Source organism: Mirounga angustirostris, unplaced genomic scaffold (genome assembly GCF_029215605.1).
Source record: "Mirounga angustirostris isolate CCGP_5_RB_7025 unplaced genomic scaffold, mMirAng1.0.hap1 SCAF_9, whole genome shotgun sequence".
Classification (NCBI taxonomy): Eukaryota; Metazoa; Chordata; class Mammalia; order Carnivora; family Phocidae; genus Mirounga; species Mirounga angustirostris.
Window position 1 is genome coordinate 118631932 of NW_026991717.1, and position 24048 is coordinate 118655979.

A 24048-nucleotide genomic window follows, 5' to 3' on the forward strand; every position below is an offset into this window, starting at 1 on the left:
TTTTCAGCTCTAGAAGCTCCATTCGGTTCCGTGTCTTCCATTCATCTCCTTCTTTTGATCGTGTTTTGCTTCATCCTTGATGGTAGCCTTTATGTAGCTGTTATAAAGCCCTTTTCTGCCAATTCTGTCATCTCTCTGTTTCCTGTGTCTCCACCGACTGATTTTTCTTCTGGTTACAAGTTCTATTTTTTCTGCTTCTTTACATGATTAGTAGTTTTTGATTGGATGCTGGTCATTGTGAACGTTACTATGTTGAGTGTCTGGATCTTGTTGTCTTTCTTTAAAGAATAGTACATTCTTTAAAGAAAAATATATCTGTTTTAGTAGGCAGTTAATGTGTTTGTTGGTCAACTCAATCATTTTGAGAATTGTTTTTAAGCTTTATTAGGGCAAATCTAGAGTTCACCCTAAACATTAAGATACTCAGGTGTCCCTGCCTGGTGGTTCAACAAGGACTCTCCACTCTGCCTGAGTGGAGCTGAGCCTCTTCCAGTTCTTTATAAGCTGTGGGGATGGTTCAGGTTCACTTCACACCTTCTTGGTAGTAATTCTTTGCCCAGCTGTGTGGAGTTTGACCCTATACACACACAGCTTAGAATGCAGTCCCTCTAGGGGCGCCTGGGTGGCTCAGTCGGTTAAGCGTCTGACTCTTGATTTTGGCTCAGGTCATGATCTCAGGGTCATAAGATCGAGCCCCACGTTGGGCTCCGCACCGGGCATGGAGCCTGCTTGAAATTCTCTTCCTACCTCTCCACCTCCCCTACATGTACTTTAAAAAAAAAAAAAAAAAGTGCAGCCGATCTAGATTTCCGCCCCCTTCTGCCAAATAGTGCCTCTCTCATCCTCTGCTTCTCAAATTCCAGCCACCTTAGCCTACCTACACTTTGACCTCTGCCTCCTCAACCCAGTGAGATCTCCATGCTCCACTAGGGGTTTCCCCTCTTTGGACCAGAGTCCAGGAAGTGTACATCTAAGCAGAAAGCCAGGGTTGACAGTAAGGCTCACTTCATTTCCCTCCTCTCAGGGATCCCCGTCCTGCGCTACCTATTGTCCACTGTCTGCACACAGCTGTTTCTTCCATTATTTCCAGTTTCCTGCTTGTTCCCAGCAGGAATCCAGTGCTGGTTACTGCCTCATGGCTGGAGGTGGCGCCCCAAAGCTTTCAGTAACTAACCTTTGCGTGTGACCACAAAGCAAAGGGGAGCATTAAATCTAGAAAGCTTAGACTGTGACCCATACCGTTAGCTGCCTCACAGGCTTATGCGACATGAGAACTGCTGGGATGGTGATAGAAACACGGACTCCCAGCCACCAGCAATCAGAAGCTGGAGTTGGGGCCCAGAGATCTGGATTGACTTAAATACGCTCCCTGGATGAATATTCTGCATGCTGGAGCTTGTCAAGCGTGCTGCAGTGCCGCTAAAGTTAGGACTGAGGGCAGGAGAGGACAGGAATCATGAAAACGTACTGCCTCATCTCATTCCAAAGGGGTTTTCGGGTAGAAAGGTAGTCACTGGAGGTCAGGAGTTGAGCCTCCGCTCTGAGATTTAGTAAGAGCTCATGAGCACAGCTTCATCATTCTTCAGCATTTGTCTTTGCTTTTCCTATTCTTTCTTATTGACAAGCTCATTTTGTTTTACCAGATCTTCCTCCTTAGCTCTACTCACTAAACTCCTTGTAGCCGCCGAACCCGTCCACCCACTAAGAATTCCCAGTGACCCTGTGAACTCAGAGTCCAAGTCTCTTTCCCCACACATGTCCCCGGGATGCCTCGTGCCACCGCGTGGTGGCTCAGTGATTGCTGGCTGCTGGCTACACTTTTGACTTGCCCGTCCTCACAGACTGTTGCTCCAGCCATTGGTTGCCTAGGACGGCAGGGTAACCATCCAGGAGGGTGTGCCAAAGGACTCAAGGAGGCAGGGGCCCTGCTGGACATTGACAAAGCCCTTAGGTGCAGGGAGATGATGATGCTGCCCATTCTGAGGTGCTCATTAAATTCCTGGTCTCCAGAAAGTTTGCTCAGCTGGTATCCTCTCCAGGCCTCTCCCCACCCTACCTGGAACCTCTTTCTAACTCCTTTCAACGGACTTCTGAAATCCTCCTTTTCCCATTTTTTGCAGTGTGTGAAAATGCTACATTTCAAGGAGTAACTGTTAAATGTTCCAGCAAAACCTTCTGAATGCCAGAGTGAACACACATTCTAGATGTGTGTTAGCAGAAGGTTGGGCCGGCTGCTATGGCGGCAACTCTGTCGGCCATCTTGTGTGAGCCCCTCATTGGCCATGTTAACAGCATCGAAGCTTCGAGATCATTATCCAAAAAGCAGGACTCAGAGGAGAACTCTGGTCTTCTGACTCACAAGAGATCTCTGTGCCTCATACCCCACGCACACCAACATCACTGCCATCTCCGCGCATCACCAAACTCATTTAGTTCTCAAAACAAACCTATGGAAAAGTTTTTAAAAATCAACTTTATTGAGGTCGAATTTACACACAATAAACTGAATCCATTTAAAGCTCAGCATTTGAGTTTTGACAGATGTATATGCCTGGTGGAACCGCCACCACAGTCAATACATAGAACTTTCCATCTCCCCTCCAAACTTTCTCAGGCCCTTTCCAGTCAGTCCTTCCTCTGCCCCTGTCTCTAGGCAACTACTGAGTCTCTTTGTTGTCACTATGCAGTGGTTTGCACTTTGTGGAGCTTTATGTAAGTTGAAGTGTATGTACGTATGCTTTTCTGTCTGGCTTTTTTCACTTACGGTAAATGATTTTGAGTTTATCCAGGTTGTTGTATATGTCATTAGCCTGTTTCATTTATTGATGAGTAGTATTCCAGTGTATGGACAGACCACATTCCGTTATGTATTCACCTGGTAATGGACATATGGATCGTTCATTATCCCCATTTTAAAGATGAGCAGACAAAGGCAAAGAAAAATAACCTTGCCAAAGGTCACACGATGAGTGACAACACTTGGAAGGCACCTCTGCTCACCACTACCCCACTGATGCCACACAGCCCAGCGCCAGGATTTGAATACAGACCTTGACACCAGAGTCCTTGCTCCTGGCCTCTGGGCTGTAACAAACAGTACGACCCTCAGCTCTGTTGGCATCTCCTTCCACAGGTGGGTTGTGTTAATGTCAGCTCTCATGTTTGTAATATAGCGTGCCTAGCATAATTGATAGGATGCTTAATACAATTCCATTAAGGAAGGAGAGAGGAAAGATAACTATTTTCAGAGAATACCTCTAGTATTTTTTTCCCCTTCATAAACTTGAAGTGTGAAATTAGTGATTTGGCCTTTATTTTGGCTCTGGAGGTTTGACGCGTAAAACCCTTTCTTGTCAGAGTGCACTTGATTTTACCTTCTAGGAGGGAGGATGCCTCTCCCCAGGCATAAATCTGTTTTCCATGCAGCTATGCCTGAGTCCTTTAATGGAAAATCAGTTCATATGTTACACTTCACACTTGACTTCGTCCATTTCACTATACGTGAATGTTTAGAATCCATTATGCGGTAGGAATCATATGTTACATATAACTAGTTTCTAGAATTATCTTTGCTCAGAGAATTACTTGGTTGGCTAGCGAAGGCTGCTCCTTTGAACTTAGAATAACCAGTAGGTGGGGACGCTCCATGAATGATTGCCCTGAATCATCCAAGGAGGCCCATTCAGCAATGACATGAAGCAGATCTTTGGGCACCTGTGAGGGAACCTACTGGTGCCCTTAATAAAATCACACCCAAGTTCTTCAAGGTTGTCAAGTACGAGGAGCGTTGTCCCCTGGGAAGGGGCTGCTAGTTTCCATGTACTTGGTCGGGGTGGTGATCGGTGAGCAATCCCGAAAGAGAATGTATCTTGGGGACAAGAAGTGAGAATCCAAGGATTAGGGCCCCCTCCCGGCAGGTAGTCTCTTTCTACCACCAGTCTTAGAGGTTAGATTTTATTGAGGAAAGCCAGCAGGTGTTCAGACAGTGCCCCCTGTGGCCACAGCTCCTCCAGATGCTGGAGACAGTGGCAAGTAAGACAGCCCTGGCCCTCCGAGAGACTCTGATGTAGTGAGAGAGGCCCCCTCCTTCCCCTCCCCGTCTTGTATAGGAAACTTTCAGGAGCCATGTCTCTCAGATCTGTTTCTCAGCAGTCAGCCTCCCAAGCTTCACTCTTGGCACATACTCTCCTTCTTCCATGGGGAAGATGCCCAGGGAGAGAAGAGAAGCACTCCTTCCCCTCCATCGATGCCTCAGGCTTCCAAGGGAAGAGAACAGAAAAGTAGAAGAAGGAAAAGGCTTTTAGGATAGATGTGTTTTTAGAAGGAGAAATGGAAGTGATTGACATTTGGAGGTGGTTTTGGAGTCTGTTGGTTAACTAGAAGGTACTGCATAGGACCCTTTGCAAGGCCGTGGCGGGCCACAAGCTCGCGCACATCGAGGGGGTGGGCAGATACCACACACACATGAAACAGCAGAAGTGTGAGACAATAAAGAATGGTGGGGGGCGCCTGGGTGGCTCAGTTGGTTAAGCGACTGCCCTCGGCTTAGGTCATGATCCTGGAGTCCCGGGATCAAGTCCCACATCGGGCTCCCTGCTCAGCAGGGAGTCTGCTTCTCCCTCTGACCGTACCCCCTCTCATGTGCTCTCTCTCTCCTCTCATCCTCTCTCTCAAATAAATAAATAAAATCTTTAAAAAAAAAAAAAAAGAATGGTGGGACCTGTGGTAAACCTAGAGAGGAGATGGTGCTGCCTAAAAGTTTTCACATTCATATTTCAAAAAATGACCGAATTTTAAAAATCTGTTCATAAGCAGCACAAAATGCACCTGCAAATTAGATGAGGCCATTGGGAAGTGATCTACAAATGCTCCATAAGGCTTTGTAGGGCTGTGCTGTGCAGGAACACGGCATTGCTGGGGAGACAGAACATAGAGACAAAAAGCATTAAGGAGTCAAGGGGCGAAGACAGCAGGATAACGGATGGCAAAGGCGGCCAGTGGTGATTGCTGTGTTTGTGATTTACGTTAGTAAGGGCCACAGTTTAGGTGACAAAGCGATCCCTGTGGGCTGAGGGCACTTCAGGAGGAAGGAAGAGTGAGCAGTGGGTCCTAAAGGCCAGGCAGCATTTGGACAAGTGAAGAAGAATGCGAAGGGTCTTCCGGGTGAGGCCTGACAGGAAGAGAGACTCCACGTAGAGATGACCAGGGAATTTACGGTAACTACAAGAGAAGCTGGTTCCACAGAGTGAAGCCCTGGTTCTGGTCCATTCTCCAGCTACAGATAGTAAGCGTCCCACATAAACTGCCTTTTGTGAAGCTTGGAGATTGCCAGTCATCTGATTTGCTGATTCTAGGTGGAATCGCTCACAGCTAGAGTTGACACGATGCTTCAGGGAAGTTGGGAGTCATGATTAGAATAGCTGAGAATGATGAACAGCCAGAGCCCCCAAATGACTGCAGGGTTCCAAAATTGTTGAACGGCCATGCTCATCCTTCCTACTTAGATGACCATCCTTTGTGGCACAGTTACCCATCCCTGTTCTTGGAATCAAGTTTCTGGTTGGCATAAGGCCTTCAGACTTCTTCTGTCACAGAAGCTTTATGGTGTTAGGAGAAAGAGCATCAGATCTGGAATAAGATTGAACGCAGCCTCTACAAGTGACTTTGGGCAAGTCATCCATCCATTCATCCATTCATTTCACCACCATTTGTTGAATACCTACTATGTGATGCTTAGGGCTGGGTGCTGGGGATATGATGTTGAAGAAAACATTCTTAGTCTTTGCCCTCATACCGCTTACAGCCTAGTGGGGGAAATGGGGACTAGACAAATGGTCACACAACTAAAGAAGGAAGGACAAGGAGTGATTGAGCCCACTGAAGGCAGGGCACAAGTCCTCTGAGAGAGAACGGCCTGGAGACCTGACTTGGATCAGGTGATGAGGGAAGGCCGCTCTGCAGGAGTGGTTTTTATACCTCAGCCTGAAGGGGGAGTGAAGTTGCTGTGAGTAGGGGGGTGGGGGGACCCCGGGAGAGGAGACAGCACGTGCAAAGACCTCTCCCCGAGGTCACCTCTCCAACTCCAGGAGTGTTTCCAGTCCTGTGTGTTCTCTTCCAGCTCTAAAGTCCAGCTGTCTGAAGGTGAACTCTGGATAGAATGCGAAGCTTTGAGATGAGCTTTGAGAAGCACACAAATGGGAGAAGAGCACTTCCTTGTCTTTAAAAAAGATGAATAATATTCAGGTTGAAACAACTGCTGAAAGCACAATTAGATACAGACTCACCTTCCAAATAGTTTGTCTCAGAGTGAAATTCAAGTTAGGAAAGAACTTGTGAGCCCCAAAGATGTCTTTCAAAAGTGGAAAGTCTCTGAAAACAGGAGCTTTAAAAAAAAAAGGATTGGATCTTTCTTGCATTTAACCATTGCATTTTGGCGTGCCGCAGGACCGTGGGTACAATGCTCACTGTCTCTTCCCGACCGCTCTTGGCACCTCCTGGGCATCTCACTCCCACTGGAGAGGGCTGTGCTCTTTGCAACGCAGGCCCAGTTTTGACAGAATCGAATACCTCAAAACCTTAGGAATAATAAATCCTTATGGCCAGCCAAAAAGTGTTTAATTCCTAAAGGACCAGCTGAGTTGAGCCACTTCTAGCCAGGGGCAATTGGGGACTTAATTCTGTAAGTGTAGCAATCTAGATGATCTGAGAGTTCTGAGTTTAAGGGTAATTGCTCAATTTTCTATCCATGTCAACAGGGAAAATAGGTAAAAGTGGCTGAACACAGCCAAGCAATGAGGCTGGATGAGATGCGAGATGCTGGACTATCAGTGGAATTAGAAAAATGCCATCTGTAGAAGGCTGTTGCTCCCTCAGCCCTGTCTTCCCCTCTGCCCCATCATCACCCTGGGCTTTCTAACTCTCTTTTGGGCTCTTTTTCACTCCGTGCTTAATCTTCCCACCATGCCCTCCCTCCCTTTTCCTGCAAACAGCAGAGTCGCTCTGAGCCTAAATAGCTTGAACGGGGAGAAAGAGAAAGTGGAAAGAATTCTTTAAGTACAGATAAATTGGAATCCTGACATCTCAGTTCCTTTCTCTTGCTTCGTAAGAACGTTGGCAATTATGTTGGCATTCAGCATACGGGACTTCTTAGGTCATCCCCAAACCTAGTTCCTTTGCCTCCCTAATCTTTTTATTTTTTATTTTTTTAAAGATTTTATTTATTTATTTGAGAGAGAGAGCACATGAGAGGGGGGAGGGTCAGAGGGAGAAGCAAACTCCCTGCTGAGCAGGGAGCCCGATGCGGGACTCGATCCCGGGACTCCAGGATCATGACCTGAGCCGAAGGCAGTCACTTAACCAACTGAGCCACCCAGGCGCCCCCCTAATCTTTTTAAACTATTCTAACCAGCACTAATTTTTTGATTAAATAATGTTCCTTCAAATCAATTTGTCTTGGGGCGCCTGAGTGGCTCGTTAGTTAAGCGTCTAACTCTTTTTTTTTTTTTTAAAGATTTTATTTATTTATTTGAGAGAGAGAGCACATGAGAGGGGGGAGGGTCAGAGGGAGAAGCAGACTCCCTGCTGAGCAGGGAGCCCGATGCGGGACTCGATCCCGGACTCCAGGATCATGACCTGAGCCAAAGTCAGTCGCTTAACCAACTGAGCCACCCAGGCGCCCATAAAGCGTCTAACTCTTGATCTCAGCTCAGGTCTTGATCTCAGGGTCATGAGTTCAAGCCCCGCATTGGGCTCCACACTGGGGATGGAGCCTGCTTAAAAAAAAAAAAAAAATCGGCGCCTGGGTGGCTCAGTTGGTTAAGCGACTGCCTTCGGCTCAGGTCATGATCCTGGAGTCCCGGGATCAAGTCCCACATCGGGCTCCCTGCTCAGCAGGGAGTCTGCTTCTCCCTCTGACCCTCCCCCCTCTCATGTGCTCTCTCTCATTCTCTCTCTCTCAAATAAATAAAATCTTTAAAAAAAAAAATCAATTTGTGTTTTCTAAGTTCAGCGTCACTAGCAGTGGGTGCTAAGGTCTTTCTAAACCTATGCCTCCCCACCCTTCCCTGCCACATACATGAGCAGGAGCCTGTCTGTATCCAGCACAGGAGAGGGGTGGGGTGGGGTGGGACTCGCTGGTGCAAGGGTTAACTGTCCCGTCTCCTGTATCTGTGCTTTGTTCTGCTTAGAAGATACTGGGTAACAAATTTGAGAAAGAAGTCATTCTTGTAGGAAATGGTATTGACAATTAACGTCTGTGTTCAGTGTGAGCCCACGCGCTGCTTTACCTGCAGCAACCCTCCCAGCAGTTCTCAGAGGAGACACTGTGATTATCACCCCTGTGCAAAGGAGGAAATTGAAGCCTTGTGAAGAAGTGAAGTCACTCACAGAAGTCGCATAGCTAGGAAACAATGATGTGCTGGTGAATATTGAACAACCAGCTCTCCAGGGGAAACGAGTCCTCATTGGTCACGTTTGCCAATTTCTGTGGCGTAAGTAGCCCCACCATGGCTGGTTTCGGGCTCCCACCAGGCATCACTGACCACAGGGCCGGGAAGAGATGGCGGGGAGCACACCAGCATATCAGATTTCTGCCATGCAGGCACATGAGAGGTAAAGAATTTCAAGAGCGTGGATAAAGTGAAATGTAAAACTTAGCAAATGCTGAGTTTCGACTATTTATTGCCTTTGTTTTTAATATAATTCATCTAGCTATAAGGGTCTATAACTTAGTCATTAAGATGCTTACGTTTAACAGCCTGCATGCAATATTCCTAAAAATTGAGCTGGTGGTTCTTAGTCCTGTGACCCCTGAGCACTCTGCTGTCATGGCCCTCCTCCTGTTGTCAAAGCAGCTGGGGCGGTTTTCAACCCCGCTTATTGAGGAAGCTAGTCTCCCCTCATTTTTCTGGCCCCCTGTGGCAGATCCCCTCCCACCCAGTTCTCAGACCAGCCTGCCAGCCCCGTTCTCGGCTCTGCCGACCGTCTCGCTGTCAGGTCTCACCTGTAGGCATCCCCCGGCTGACAGGCAAAAGCCAAAGAGACCGGGCCTCTAAAAGCTCTGACAGGAGACAGAATCCTCAGGTTTGAACATTCCTCTCTTTCTTGTTCTGCTTCGTTTTCTAGCAAATCCATTAAGATGGCTGCTAGAGGATGATTTCTGGTGCCTCTGCCAAGTCTTCCAGAGAGGAGAGCCTACTTTAGGGCGCGAGGAAGGAGTTTCACTGGGCTGGTGCAGGGAGCAGCGTGAGGATCGGCAGTTTGGGAAGTTTGTGAGAACCAAGGCCCCACAGGCGTCCACCTGGGCCTGAAGGGCTACGCTTTAGTTCTCCCACCGGCCTGCCCCTTTGAGGTGTAGCAGAGGAGATGGATTGACACCACAAGGATACACAGGACATGAAAGAGCCCCGGCTGGGGAGGGGCTGGGTCATGGCGTGAGCTGACGGGGGGGGGCGGTCATCATGGAGCCACAGGTGGAATCTGTGCAGGTTAATGGCACTGTAGGAAATGAATTTTTATTACAGTGACTCTAAACAAAAGATTTGGCATGCTCTATCCGTAGGTCATAACTGTGGCTGGAATATTTGGAAAGACACTGCTGTAAGCAAATGTGACAGAAAGGGTGATTTTTAAATTTTTTTTTTTAATACATCATGAGATACATTCTAATGGACACCCCAGAATAAGATTGTCATAGAGATAGAGTAGACCTTATCTGATGATAAGGAGACTTGGGACCAGGGTTGACAAGTAATTGCCGAAGTTCAGGAAATTGGGGGCAGATCTGGGATCCAGGTTTCCTGATTTCTAATTGGGTGCACCCTGTAATATGACTCTGTGGGCCAGGAATCTGGCGATTCAGTTCTTCCTTGATCGGCAGTGGAAGCCACATTCTTGGCAGCCAGAGAATAAGGAGCATTAATAGATATGGACTCTTGAGGCTGCAGGGCTGACTTCTCTATTCTCCAGTGTGGGTGTGGCCAGCGCTAGTCCCCAGAGTTAGGGAGATTCCAGGGGGGTGACCTGGAACTTGCCAGAAATGTTTTCAATGCAGCCAGAGCAGTTGTTTTTTACTTACTTTTTTGCAGGAGGTGATTCAAGGTCCTGTGATCCTATCATAGACAAAATATACACCATGAGAGAGTAGATGTGCAAGAGTTGATGGGAAGGAGAGATATTTAGAATTACCTGACTCAGCAGATACGGGAGAGACTGGCTTGGCTGCATTCTCCTGGCCTCCCCAAAAGGCAGAATGTCAGGGGAGTTTTTGAGAACTGAGTTGAGTTTTGAGCAGATTTTAGTTCTGCTTTGTCAACTCAGTCATGTTCTACCTTACCCCCCGTCCAGCTACAAGGCATAGCCCAGCGTCTCCGCCAGATCTCTTGCTCTGTTGGCAGAGCCGGGACCCAGTGCTTTACGCCCCTAGTGGTGCCTTGAAATCTCTAGTCGTGCCAGACTTTCCAAATGTATCATCACGAATGTCTTTCCCTGAAACATGGTTGACAGTGACCTTTCTGGGTTCCATTTCCTTTGTTCATGTGCACAGCTTACTTGCCCGTCCCCATCTGAAGGGGCAGAATGAGGAATGCAAACGAAAGCCTGGTGCCATGCATGCACACGTGCTTTAAATGAAGCAGGTTGTAGTCCCCTTCCTCTAGGAACACACACACACAGCTCCGTCAGCATTCTGTCATGCTCTCGTCAGCTTGGAGGAATGTGATTAATAATAAGTCATCCAACATTAAGCACTGACAAAAGTAAAAGAGAGCTAAATCTCCCTGAAATCGTTATAGAGATCAAGGTATTTATTCTGTAACTCCCTGGGTTCCGTCCTGGTTGAATACAGAAGACAGGCTCAGGATAGGGCAGAACTAATCCCATTTAGTTCTGTGAGACCATCCAAGGAGCGTTCCAGCATTCAGGGAGAGGTGCGGGTACTTCCCACAGTTGTGAAGGGGGTGGACGAGTAAGGAATCAGGGGCCCTGCATGCAACAAACAGGCCTGCCTTGGTGAGAACCACTTCCCTGGGGGAGCTGGTAGATGACTTAGAGTTTTATTTGACTAGAAAGAAATAGAGGCTCTTTTTTCTAGGATGCCTATTTCAAAAGAGGGGGACTGTATGCATAGGCACCATGTTCTCTGCCTGTAAGAAGACAAGACAGAGTCGTGGAGTTGTTCCAAATAGTCTTTGTAACAAAAACACAGCAAGTTGTACCCTGGGATAGCAGGAGACTGTTCTCCCAAATGGATGGCCAGGGTGCATTACTCCGTTTGAAGTCTGACAGCCAGGTGTCGCTTAGGTGAGATGGGAAGAGACGGTCTGTGCTCGGAAGTTGGACTCAGCACACCTCTTAGCCATCAGTTGGAGAAGTCTTTTCCTTCTGAAACACATCACACATGGAAATACATTTCTAAAGAAGGATTAGGTATAGTGGAAATCTAGGGGCAAGGTAACAGGGGATTCTCTTACCCTAGCAAGAGAAGAACTTGATGTGGCCACATGATAGATCTTCCTCTCTAGCTTTAGGTTCTACCAGCTTTCTGAAAGTTCACAGACGTAGAGTGCGTGCGCGTGTGCGTGTGCGTGTGCGTGTGTGTGTGTGTGTGTGTGTGTACTCGTCTGTATATACACACACAGGAGGACACATACTGGGAATGTGATTCCTGAGTCCATGAGTGTGGTTGACGGACTAGGTTTACCTAAAAGACCCTTTAAGAGAAAGCTCTTGAAAGATGATTACAGAATTGAGACACCATCATTTAAAAGTGCCTGAGGCAAACGCTTTTGAAAATTGCAGCAGCGGAGGGACAGAGAAAGAACCACACAGCCCTTGATTGTTGTGCTGTTCCCTCAGGACCCGTTCTCCCCCTCCCCCCCTGTTTCTCATCTGATAAGAGAGAGAGCAGCACTAAGACTCCTCGTCTATCTTATGAAAATCCGATTCGGAATGGCTGTGATCAAAACCAGCTGGCTGTCCCCGGCAGTGGCCTCGCGCGGAGAGAACCGCTCAGAAGCGTTCCGTATGTGGGAGTGTCACGGGTGGCACCGATCAAAGTAGCATTTTTTTAATAAGTATATATAAGGAAAAATACAAAACCCAAGGATTTAGAATAAAAGCAGTGTAGTTTGTCTTGTTTTTTTCAGCGTACCACGAAGAGGATGAAATAGAATCAGATATGCCCGGTTTCTCACATCCGCGCTTCCACGGGCGGCTCGGAGAAGGCGCACTGTGTCACGTTAATGCTGTCTCGCTCGTCTTGGGCCTCATTGAAGAGAGTGGAAAGTTGCTCAGTCTCCATTCCTTCCAGCCACTTTTTCCTCGTCACTGTCCTTTCCCCCTCCTTGTCCTTAACACATCTGTGCAGATCAGAGCTGGAACCACCAGCAAGCTCCAAGAGCTATTAGAGTGGTAGAGGGCATTCCTATTCATTGTTTTTCATCTCCTTCAACTGCCAGTGACACGTGGTGTGATGTTCCCTAGAGGTCACCTCGGCAGGTGGCAGTGGGGTCCTCCCAGTGTCGGGCTCCTGGGCCGTTCTCTATAGAGAACCCTTGTTGGGCCGTTGCTGGTCTCTCGCGAGCACCACCTTTGAATTGCTCCAAAGGCTCGATCCTGGTTGAGGGCCGTTTGCACTGCTGCTAATGATTCTTGTAAGCACTCGGTGCACTTGGGGGGAGGGGGGGGAGATACGGAAAATCTCATTCTGGGGGGTTGCGTTCATGGTTCCTTCAGCTATGTGCTACCATCCCTCTGGGGGTCATAGGATGAGGTCAGGCTGTCCCACACCATAATATACCACGAGCTGGATTGCCACTGTCAGCAAAGCCCCTTCTCTGCCGCGGTTCGGGAAGCACCACAGTGTGTGGAGGCCTGGCTGATCCCAGAAACTAACGTCAGTCCAAACCTTCCTCGTCAAACCGTCATCAGCCAGGAGAGTCACCATGGCTTGGGGGGCCGTGAGGAACGATCAGCTCTTCTGATCTTCTAAGGTCTGTGATCTCCTTCCCCGGCAACATTTAGAGAGATGCAGTTTGGCAGGAACATGGAGGCATTTCAACCTGCGGGACACAGATGAACACCCCCCCCCCCCCCCGCCCACCCCTGACCACCGCCAAGCTGGCACCTCAGGACGGGGCATCTTTCCTCTCGGCTCTGTCACACGCTTCCTCGGGGACCTGCTCATGCACAGCCCCAGAGTAAACATTGGCTCCACCGTGTCTGTTTCTCGGCGTTTGCAGTGCGGTGTGGTGCGTCCTGCCGGTAGCGAGTCCGGGCGGGACCCGGCTTTGATCAGGTGAAGTCACAAGGGAAAAGTCTTCACAGAGTGGACCTGCCAGGGACCTGCAGACATGTTTTTGCCCCTCAAACCCCTGCTTGGGGAGTGCGGGGGACCGACAGTTGCGGGGCCCAGGTGCGCTCAGGAGCTCCTCGGAGACCGTCTCTTTCTCTTGTTCCTTCGGGTGTTTGAAGCCTGTTGCCTACTGCTTTCCCCTTTTCTTCTCCCTTTTCAAAATTCTCCATTTTTTCACTTAGAAAAAAATTATTTATACGATTGAGATCCACTAATTAAAGCCATTTTCTGGTATTTGGTTACTGGAGCGTTTGATGTCTCTCTGACAAGACCATGAAATGCACGGAGTGTCCACAGGGACAGAATTTGCTGAACACGGCTCTTTGTAAATGAGGGGACACAGTGTCGCAGCAGCTCATGAATATGGAACGCCCATGATGCCACCTCAGTGGACTTGGGAACACAGATGAATCCTGTCATGTGCTAAATGAGACCAATTTCTTTCACTTAACTTCATCTTCAATCAGACCTTCTTCCATTTGCCTGTTTAAAATTCCCCATACGTGATGCAGAAGGTAACAGCATTCAGTAAAACAAAGTTTTGCAGCTGCCGAGAAAAATCATAATGATCTCTGGTTTAAAGTTGCCATCTCCCAAAAACGTGGACATTGTTTTGCTTTCGAGCTCTGTGGAGGTCTTTTGACTTTGGGCACAGAATTAGGGGTTGTGTGGACCACTCTTATTGGGGTATCCTTAAGCAGTATGTCCAGATTCCTTTCATGTGGATTGGTTATTGAACTTGGCTATGGCTCCCCGCCCCAAGTGCACCGAGTGCTTACAAGAGGGTGGATGTGGGCCGTTAAGAGCCCATGGATGCTCTGCAGTGGGAAAGGGCACTATGTGGGAAAGCAGCTCTGGGAAGAGAGTGCATGTATCCAAGCAGGGCCTTGCCATGGGGAGCTCAGTTAGTGGATGAAGTGAGAAGGACGGATGTCATCAGAGGCATCCGGACGAACCTGCCAACTGCCTGTATCATTTACTAAGGTGTCTAGGTGAGAAAGTGCTAGAGTATAGAAGAGACTTTCTGTAGCTCTCCAGAAACCCCTGTGGATACAACCAGGAAATCCCATTCAGAAATCCCCAACCAAGAAAATCAGCAAAGAGTAGAACCTCAAGGGACACAGAGAGGCAAGGCTCCCTGGGGGACCCAGGGTCCAGATTAGGGGGCCTCCTTTGTTCTCTCCTTCCTGCAGAACTTAGATTAATGCTCCAGGTAAAGAGCTTGAGTCATGCTCAGGGTGTATTCTGCATGCTGAGTCTGGTCTTAAACAATCACTTTCTCGGGGCGCCTGGGTGGCTCAGTCGTTAAGCGTCTGCCTTCGGCTCAGGTCATGATCCCAGGGTCCTGGGATCGAGCCCCACATCGGGCTCTCTGCTCAGCGGGAAGCCTGCTTCTCCCTCTCCCAGTCCCCCTGCTTGTGTTCCCTCTCGCTGTCTCTCTGTCAAATAAATAAAATATTTAAAAAAAAAAAAATCACTTTCTCTTCCAGTTGTACCAAAATAGGCCAACAACATCTGGGTTTGAACTCGGGCTATCTCAAAATGGAAACGCAGAGATCTGGAGCCTGCTTTATTGGAAGAGGCAGGCTGGCTTCTTACTCTCAGGCCACAGGGGCTGAAGAGGAGCCCTCTGGGACTTTACTGGGTAGTTAGCTATTTAGTGTGCGTGTATGATGATATTATCCATAACGAATGTATTTCAGGGCAAATGGCAGCTTCTCACATCTTTGAAACCAGTTGTAATCAATCCTGCTGGTGTTCCCACATGTTTCTATTATTTATATAATCACCCCTCATTCTGTGGTTTCATCTGGTAGTTGGTTTGTTGGGCAGATCTGTTGGCAGACTAGCGTTCTGGTACATAATGAGTTTTCCACTTGGCAATCTCTCTCTTTGAAGTAAGTTCTTACTATTGTTGTGTATTAACAGACCTTTACTAGGGGCTTCCGGAAAGTGGAGTGATTTGGGGGGCACTCCAGAAATCCCAAGAAGAAAGAAACACGGGGAGGTTGGTGAACATTGTGACCCAGCCTCAGGATGGAAGCCCAGTGGTCCATACGGACCAAATCTGAATGACTCCTGCCCTGTAACTTTGTGCCCACTCATCCATTGTTTCTCGTGTATGTCCAGGCCCTTCTCAGCTAGGCCTTGCAGCTGTCAAGTGAGACAAAACCTTTGCTCTGATGTTATCAAATCCAGGAAGTATCCAAGAATTGTGCTTGATTGTTTATAAAATGAATCCTACTCAGGCAGCTTTAGGGTTTGGTAGCACTTAGACCATAACTGGAACCATAACTGGCTCTTCCCTGCGTGCAACTTTCACATTTGAGGGGAATCTGTCGTTCAGTTCTGTTCAGTTGTCCTTTGGTTTGCCGGTCCTTGGGAATGCAGTGACTAGGCTGTGCTCTTCGCCCTCAGCTAGTTTACCATCTAGGGGGCAGATGTAGGGCAAATTTCACTTACTCTACCCACTACAAGATGGTGAGGTCAACGCAGTAGCCCTAAATAAAGTATAACAGAAAGCCAAAGTAGAAAGCTCTGATTTCTACCTGTTGGATTCCGAGGTGATTCACAAAGGAAGGGAGGTACATTTTCCTGATTCTGCTTTTATTATTACTATTTCTTTATGTATAGTCCCTCCCTTTGCAACGTTGCCGTGCTTTATCAATGTTGGTTTTCCCTGGATGTGCCCCGGAAGGGGTCTTGTGTAGAGCAGGCACCCAACCCATGTTTCCTGGCTGGTTGATGCAGGACCTTCCTCACCTGCCCCCAGGCGCCCTCTCTCCTGCCTCACCCCATGCCACTCTCCCCTGGGCCCGGGTGCCGACCCTACTGGCCTTCCTCCGGTTTCTTCAGTTTTGTGACTTACTTCTCGCAAGTGGAGTGATATGGGGGAGGGGGGCACTCCAGAAATCAAAGGCCATCCCTGCCTGATTTAATCCTGTCTATCCTTCGGCTTTGAGTTGCATTGTCCCTAATTCAGTGACCTTTCCCAACTCCCCACCGCACCTTCCAAAGTTCTAAATGAGGTCTTCTCTGAACCGGATTAAGTGCATTATGGGGCACCTGTTCAATAGGATACTAGATGGTCGTTTAAAAGAATAAGATCTATCAGTATATTGATAAGGAAAAAGAGGGCAAGTTGCAGAAGAGTACATGTATAAAGTGATCCCATTTGTAGATATCCTCTAAAGGACATAAGTGCTGCAGTATGAATGCATTCTTTTCAGTGAATATATACAAGAAATTGTTAATAGCACCTCTAGGGAGACAGCCTGGGGCTCATAGAAGAAGAGGAAATTTTTCACTTTAAGCTTTTCTGTAGCATTTGAATTATGACCACATATGATATTTTACCTTTAAAAATATGAGATGATTAGTTGTTTCAGCCCTCTTGTTTTCCAGTGCTCTGTGAAGACAAGGAATGTGTTTTCTTTTCTCTTGTTCCTGGTACCCCGGACGTTGCACCTTCAGGTAGCAGACGCTCCATCAGCACTCCTTGAATGAATGGATGGGTGAATGAACGAAGAAGCAAGCAAATGCAGTTTCCCCACCGTGTGGCTAACCGGGTGACACACAGGGCCGACAAGCAGGTTGAGCCAGCAGGAGAGATGGCTAACAGAAGAGGCAGGGAGCAAGCACAAAGAGCAAAGAAAACCTGTGGAGTTGAAGGGGTCGGAGCTGGGAAAGAGAGAAGCATATGATGGCGAGCTGTGGGGGGAGGGGCGGGGGGCTGAGTGAGGAGGCGCTGCCTGCCTACAGAGCAGAGATGGAGGAGGAGGGCACCACTCCTGTGGCACTGGAGGCATCAGAACCCTCCTGCCTTGCTCCCCTTTCCTGAGACCATTCAAGGTGCTCAGTCACCTCCAGGGGCCAGTTTGGTAAGACAGGTGCGGCGGGGATGAGGCCCCAGGGCTCCAGCGCTGGTGCACTCTTTCCTTCTGTTCCATGTGGCCTTGCTGTAGGGAAGTAGTGAGTGGGGGTGTAGGCTGAGGGAGAGACTTAGCTTATTTGTGGTGATTAGAATCAAGAGAAGTAGCCAGAACCAAGGACGATGAGTCTCATGCAGAGTAACAGCTGTCCAGGCTCATCCCTCTGCAAAGAAAGCACAAGTGGATGAGGATGAGCTCACGGGTTATGGTCGGACAGAGCTGGAAGCCTGGTACTGTCCGTTATTGATGATCTCAGCTCATGAAGCTGCTGCTTCTTGCTGAGCCTCACTGTTCTCGCCTGCAAAATGGGCGAGAGTAAATGAGAAAATGGAGGTAGCGCCATTTGGTTTCTCTCCAGGCTCAACACTCTATCCGCTAATTATGTACTGAGCACAGTGATGAGTATTTTATAAAGATGATTGCACTTAATACTCATAATGACCATATGAGGTGGGTGTAATTATGATCCCCATTTTGCAGATGAAGCAGCTGAGGCACAGAGAGGCTAAAGTCACACAGCTGGTACATGGGGAAGCCAGGGTTGAAAGCCAGCCACCCTGCCTCCCGAGCCTGTGCCCTTAACCATGGCATGGGCATCCTACCCATTTAATTAACCCGCTCACTGTTTCTGTTCCTGTTCTTCTTCCTCTTGGTAGCACGGAACAAAATGAGAGTAAAGTTCATGGAACTATTAAATTTTTTAAAATAGCGGTAGCTTTTCAGCAGCACTAGAGCAAACCTCTGTATTCTTCTCATTTTTTTTTTTAAGATTTTATTTATTTATTTGAGAAAGAGAGAACCAGAGACAGATAGCAAGAGAGGGAAGAGGGTCAGAGGGAGAAGCAGACTCCCCGCTGAGCAGGGAGCCCGATGCGGGACTTGATCCCGGGACTCCAGGATCATGACCTGAGCCGAAGGCAGTCGCTTAACCAACTGAGCCACCCAGGTGCCCAAACCTCTGTATTCTTCTTACTGTCCTTAAAATCACGTGCTTTCTATTTAATTTAATTTAATTTTTTTTTTTACGGGAGCATAGTTGACAAACAGCGTTGCATTCGTAACATTCTGAGAGTTCAGTTTGACATCCTGAATCAGACTGGGTCCCCGGTCCAGACTTGCAGGCCAAGGAGCCGTAACTGAGAAGTCCATGTAGGCAGTCTTGTGACGAAGGAGATTTCTCAGGTCTGTTTTCTTTTTCTAGGTTTGTTCATGGGTGTGTGTGTGTGTGTGTGTGTGTGTGTGTGTGTGTGTGTGTGTGTGTGTGTGGCAGGGGGAAGGTGGGAAGGAGAGAGAGGCAGGACAGAAATTTCCAAGAACAGATTACGTATACATAAGCCCTTGTCTGTGGTAGGAAATCAGGAACTGTAAAATTGTGAAGTTCTTTGAAGTTTACCCAAAACCTGCTCCTCGGCCACCTGTTCCACAGGGGCTGGGAGTTGGATGGCCCCACTCTGCTGCGATGGCGCAAGCTGTCACTGCACCGGAATGTTCCAGCTCGCCTTGGCCTGGCTGTCATCGCTGGCTCTGTCCCACTCAGGCGGTTCACCGGGTTCTGTTAGGCACCAGGCTTCCAATTAGAGAGAAATCCCACTGTGTGGCCAGCCTCACCAGTGCCACTCTGAGAGGCCCCTTTGCCAAGGCCCGGGCTGACCTCTGATCTGTCACAGATGGGCCAGCCCCATACTCCTTTGTGCGCATTTGGAGGAGGGGGGTGGGGCTGAAGAGCGAAGCCTGCGGGGAGTCCGAGTGGACATTGGGCAGAAGTGCAGTTCCTCAGAACTGGGGGAAGCTGGGCAGAGTTGACAGGACCCAAATGCTAGCGCTGTGGAGGGAAAGGGGACTTTGGGAAGACCCCGTCCTGAGCCCTAAACCCAGCATGGGGCCTCCTCTTACCACCTTCTGAATATTCATCTCAGGCTGGACTCCACACCCGAGGAGAGCGGGGAGCCGATAACTGGCCCCCTCCAAAACTGTCACAGTGCTGATAACTGGCCCCCTCCAAAACTGTCACAGTGCTGATGGCGCATGGCACAGCCAGCTTCCTCCCTGCCCGGCCACAGGCTCGGCACTGTCTCTGCAGCCTGGGAGCCCCGCTTGGCCTGGGCTCAGGGACAGTACTGTCAGCAGCTCTCACCATGGATGGTATTAATCACGCAGAGCCGGAGTGAACAAGAAAGCCAAATTCCTATTAGCATAAGAGATAGAATCTCAGAGAACTCCATCTCTAATTCCCCGGTAGGACGGAGAGAGAGACTCTGAGCTCTGCACAGCTGCTGTCTGGACAGAGGACTGGCTGAATGTGGTTCATTATTTTGGGGGTGGCATGCGAGTGTTCTTTATTTCCCCTACAGCCATTTCTTTTCTAAACCCCTTTTTATCCTTTTAATCACCCTCTTTCTCTCTCAGTCTTATTTTCTGTGTCTCTCTCTCCCTCGCACACTTCCTCTCTTTCCAGGTTCAGCATCTGTAACTCCGTAGTCAGAAGCAGTGATAAAGGCACCAGGCCTGGCGTTGACATTTCTATGCTGGGGCTCAGGTGGACTAGAGTCATGGCAAACCCTAAAGAATGAATAGCCTGAAAGAGGCAAGGGTCTTCCCAGCTGTTCTTGGAACGATGCTGCGTCTCTTTTAAAAAATAAAATTGAATTCAATCCATGGAAGCAAAAATGAAGGGTTTCTTCACTATTCTGTCCTCTCTGGGATGTTTCCCCCCTTTATTGTTTGCAGTTGGATTGGGAATTCTAGGATTGTATCTCTCCACTTGGCCTTTTTTCTGGCTCCGACTGGTTAAAACAAACAAATCCCCTCCTCTGGCCAGTGATACTCATTTGGAAAAGGAAATGCTTCTTTAGGGGGTTGAGTTGTCCCCATGACAAGATGGGCTCTTCCCAGCAAGTCACCACTGTTATGTTGCTCTCTCTCGGCATGACTTCGTTCAACTGATGAGAGAAGTGGCCTCATGTGTCCTCCTGTGTCTGGATGTCTGTCTCATATGGAGGGTTTGGAGAAGGGAAATCTCTGTGACACCAGAAGAGAGACTGTCATCTTTAGAATCGGCATGGTTTAGTATACCAGACCTGGCAAGTGGAGACAGCCCAGGGACACCGCTGGGGAGCCCGGTCATATCAGCAGGTGTCAAGTGTCCCTCAGAGTCAGGCTCAGGGCCATGACGGCTGTGACACTTGCGGGGGTTCCGATGAGCTAATGCACGTGTGGACCTTGGTCGTGAGGCAGTCGCCCATCGTGACGCCGAGCCACGACGCTGTGCTGTCCATTCCTCTGTCTCTGGCCGGGCCAGGCTCATTCACCCGCTCCTCCAACACAAAGTTGCCCCAGCCCAGTCTGGGACTCTCTCCTCGTTTCTTTACATTTCTCCTGGGGAGAGCCACTCCCAAGGGCTCCTGACCTGGAGCGTGCATCAGGATCACCAAAGAAATCTTAGGAAAAAATACAGAATCCTGAGCCCCACCCAGGAGGTTCTCATCCAGCAGGTGCTGGGGCAGGGCCTGGGATTCAGAAATTTTGAAGTCTGCCTTCGACTTCGTGCCTCAGCACCACACAGCCCGAGACCGGGAACCCCTGGAGGCCAGAGACCGTGTCCGAGTGCGCATTGTCCCCCCGGCCCGCATACCCACAGCAGGCTCATTGCAGGCGATAAGTAATACACGGAGAAGTGGGCAAGATCCCTCCGTGTGTGCTGCTCACTGTTTTGCCTCCTCCTCTGCTTGCAGACATTCCTGTTATTCCGGATCTGGAAGAAGTACAGGAGGAAGACTTTGCTTTGCAGGTGGCCGCCCCTCCCAGGTACATTAAGTATGGAGTTAGTGGGAGGCAGAGAACATGGGCATTAATACATTCCAAATCCCATGTACAGTGGTGCTGCCCCCTGAGTGGGGAGCAGGTATTTCTGGTGATGGGTTCCGTGCCAGGGTTCCCGTGTTACTAGGCATGTTCTGCCCATTTTGGTCCTTCCCAGCTACCTAGGAGGCTCTGAGGATGGTGGCCCCGCGGCTCTCCTGGAACTGGTCCTGCCTGGGGTTCCCCCTCACCTCCTCTCTTTCCTACAGCATCCAGGTAAACCGGGTGATGACCTTCCGTGACCTGGACAATGACCTCATGAAGTACGCAGCCTTCCAGACCTTGGTGAGTAGAACAGCTTCTGCCCAGAGAGGGCAGGCTCTGGGCAGCCTCTCTTCCACGGGTCTCTGAGGCCACCTGGCAACAGTCCCTTTGCTGGAGCCATCATTCTCGGGTATTCCGGTGTCCCTAGACCTAGCCTAGCCCAGTGTCTCCGGGGGCCAGGCTCCCACATGCTTCCATGGCTGCCTGCTGGCATGGGTAGACACTGTGGTCCTATAGCTCTGTCGCTGTCACGCCCTGCCCTCTTGGTGGTGACCTCCCTGCAAAGAATGTCCAACCTGTCGGATGTTGTGGTGTTCCCTCCTCTCTCAATGGCTGTGCGGTCCACTCACATTTTCACTCTTTTTAAGGCATTTCTGCAGGTCTGGGTTGGGAAGTCCCACCACACCCACCCTGACCCACTTTGCAAGAGATCATTGTCCGGAGGACCCCCTCGGGGTGCACAAGCTGGTGGGTTGATTGGTTGGTTGGTTGGTTTGCATTCACAGGATGGAGAGATCGACCTGAAGCTACTCACCAAAGTCCTTGCACCAGAGCATGAGGTGCGAGAGGTGAGTAGCCGCAGGAGCTCCTCCTCCGGGCTGCGTCATTCCTGTGGCCAGCTGGCTCCCCAACATGAGCTCTGCTTTCCTAGGGCCGGTGGGGCAGTGGGGGGCCAGGTGCGGGGGAGGTTGGCTGTGAGGGAGGGAAAAGGCCTTCCTTCCTCTGACCCAATGATACCTCTCCTGGCAGGATGACGTCAGCTGGGACTGGGACCATCTGTACACTGAGGTGTCCTCCGAGCTACTCACCGAGTGGGACCTGCTGCAGGAGGAGCCTGTGGGACAACCCATGCATCCCTGAGCCCTGGGGGGTCAACAGCCTGCTCTCCCCGCACAGAGTAATTTCTGCTTTGGACTTGAAAAAAATGCCATAAGCCTAAACCTAAAGAAGCTTGCAAGCAGCTTAGAATTTTTTAATGGAATATTTTGTAATAAAAATACTGTTTTCAGTAGACCACATTGGAGCATTCGTTGTAATAAATTACTTTATTCTGTGGCCATCTCTTCCATTTCTTTCCAGCAGCCTCTTGGAAAGATTCATCAAGAGTGAAGGAGGGCGGCTTTTAAACAGTCTGGCAGGGACGCTCCCCGCTGTTGAAGAGCGTGAGGGAAAGCTAGACTCAGGGGGAGAGGAACGGCGCTCCTCCTGGACGTTGTTCGGTTCACAGAGGCCACGGCGTTTCCCTGGAGCATCCGTCTACTTGTAAGCACCTGGAGGCAGGGGTCCGGGAGGTTGTAAGCTGCTACCTGCTGGGGCCCGGGGAGGGCCTGGCACCTGCTCTCGCTCCGCACGTTCGGTTACGTCAGCCAAGTTGCACTGTCTCCTTCATGCTGCCAGGCAGCTTAGCTGAGGAGACAGCAAGAGGTGGGTGTGATAAGGTGACCCGTTCCTCACAGCGGGGTTTGGGGGCTTTTCTGACAGCACCCCCTCTCTCCTTTCTTCTCACAGCCCATGCCTGGGGCTCCCAAGATGTGCCCTTCCCTTCCGCCCCGGGTTTCCAAAGCCTCGCTGCTGGTTCTCATTAGCAGGGGCCAGCTTGGCAGCCCCGAGCATTCCACAGAAGCACTCTCTCAGGGAGCCTGGGACTCCCTCTGACCTTTCAGAGACATAGCTGCTTGTCTCCATTGCTCCCCCAAGCATCATGGCTGCCTGTTTCCAAACTGTGCCATTATCTGGAGCAGAGCCCAACCTTCTTTCTAAACAGAGACATCTTTTGTTTTCGTTTTTCTCGCTTTCTCCCCCAAGACCTCTCATCTGAGGACAGGAACGTCTCCCTGCCCTCCTCTCCTAGATGCCACTTTGGATCTGGCCCATGCAGGCTAGCAGCCGCTGACTAAGCCCCACTCCGTGGCCATGGGGAGAGCTGAGTGCTGTTCTTATCCTGCCTGGAAAGCCCTTCATTAAAATTCAGAAAACCAAGAGGCTCAACACTTCAAAAACCCACTGGGGGGGTTATTTAGACAAGCCATTCCCCAGTGAGCCAGGAGGGCTCCAGAGCCGGCAAAGAGACTACACGGCTATTAATTATTAACTCAGGGATTTGGTGGCTCTGGAGCCCCTCTTCCTTCCTTTCTAGAGTCACACTCTTAGCCCTGACAGCCCCCCTTTGGAATAATTCCCATGGTCACTGAGAAGTTTCTGCCCACTCTGGTTTTTCTTGAGCACCATTCTGAAACCCAAAGGAGAAAGGTATTTCTAGTACCTTAACTACTAGTCAGTTCAGCTGCCTCAGGACTCTGATACACTTGGGAGGTCTGCGGCCAGCCTGAGCAGGTGGCTAGGGGTTGACTTCCTTCCTCCCTTTATTTTATGATAGCGACAGCAACAAGGTCTCCCATGTACCGAGCCCTCACCACATGCCAGGCACTGGGCTCAGCACATAAGCATGATCCTCACAACCACCCAGCGAAACACAGATGTTATCCCATTTTATAGATAAGGAAACTGAGGCTCAGAGATGTAAAGAGACTGCCCAAGATTATCCAGCTACTTAGTGGCAGGGCTGGAACTCCAAACCAAGGTATCTGACGCCACCGTACTTTTAACATTTGTGTTAAAAGAAATCTTCTGCTGCCTCCAGCT

General features: G+C 49.4%; 1 protein-coding gene across 2 annotated transcripts in view; it reads left to right on the forward strand.

The window, feature by feature from the left end:
- Positions 1 to 22461, forward strand: part of IFT43 (intraflagellar transport 43) — an 81886-nt gene extending 59425 nt beyond the window's left edge. For both annotated transcript variants that reach the window (XM_045901279.2, XM_064571399.1), the window contains exons 6-9: positions 21015 to 21087; positions 21351 to 21426; positions 21912 to 21974; positions 22156 to 22461. In XM_045901279.2, coding sequence (XP_045757235.1) covers positions 21015 to 21087; positions 21351 to 21426; positions 21912 to 21974; positions 22156 to 22266 — 323 coding nt within the window. In that variant the 3' untranslated portion in view covers positions 22267 to 22461. The remainder of the gene's footprint in view (positions 1 to 21014; positions 21088 to 21350; positions 21427 to 21911; positions 21975 to 22155) is intronic.
- The last annotated feature ends 1587 nt before the right edge of the window (positions 22462 to 24048 follow it).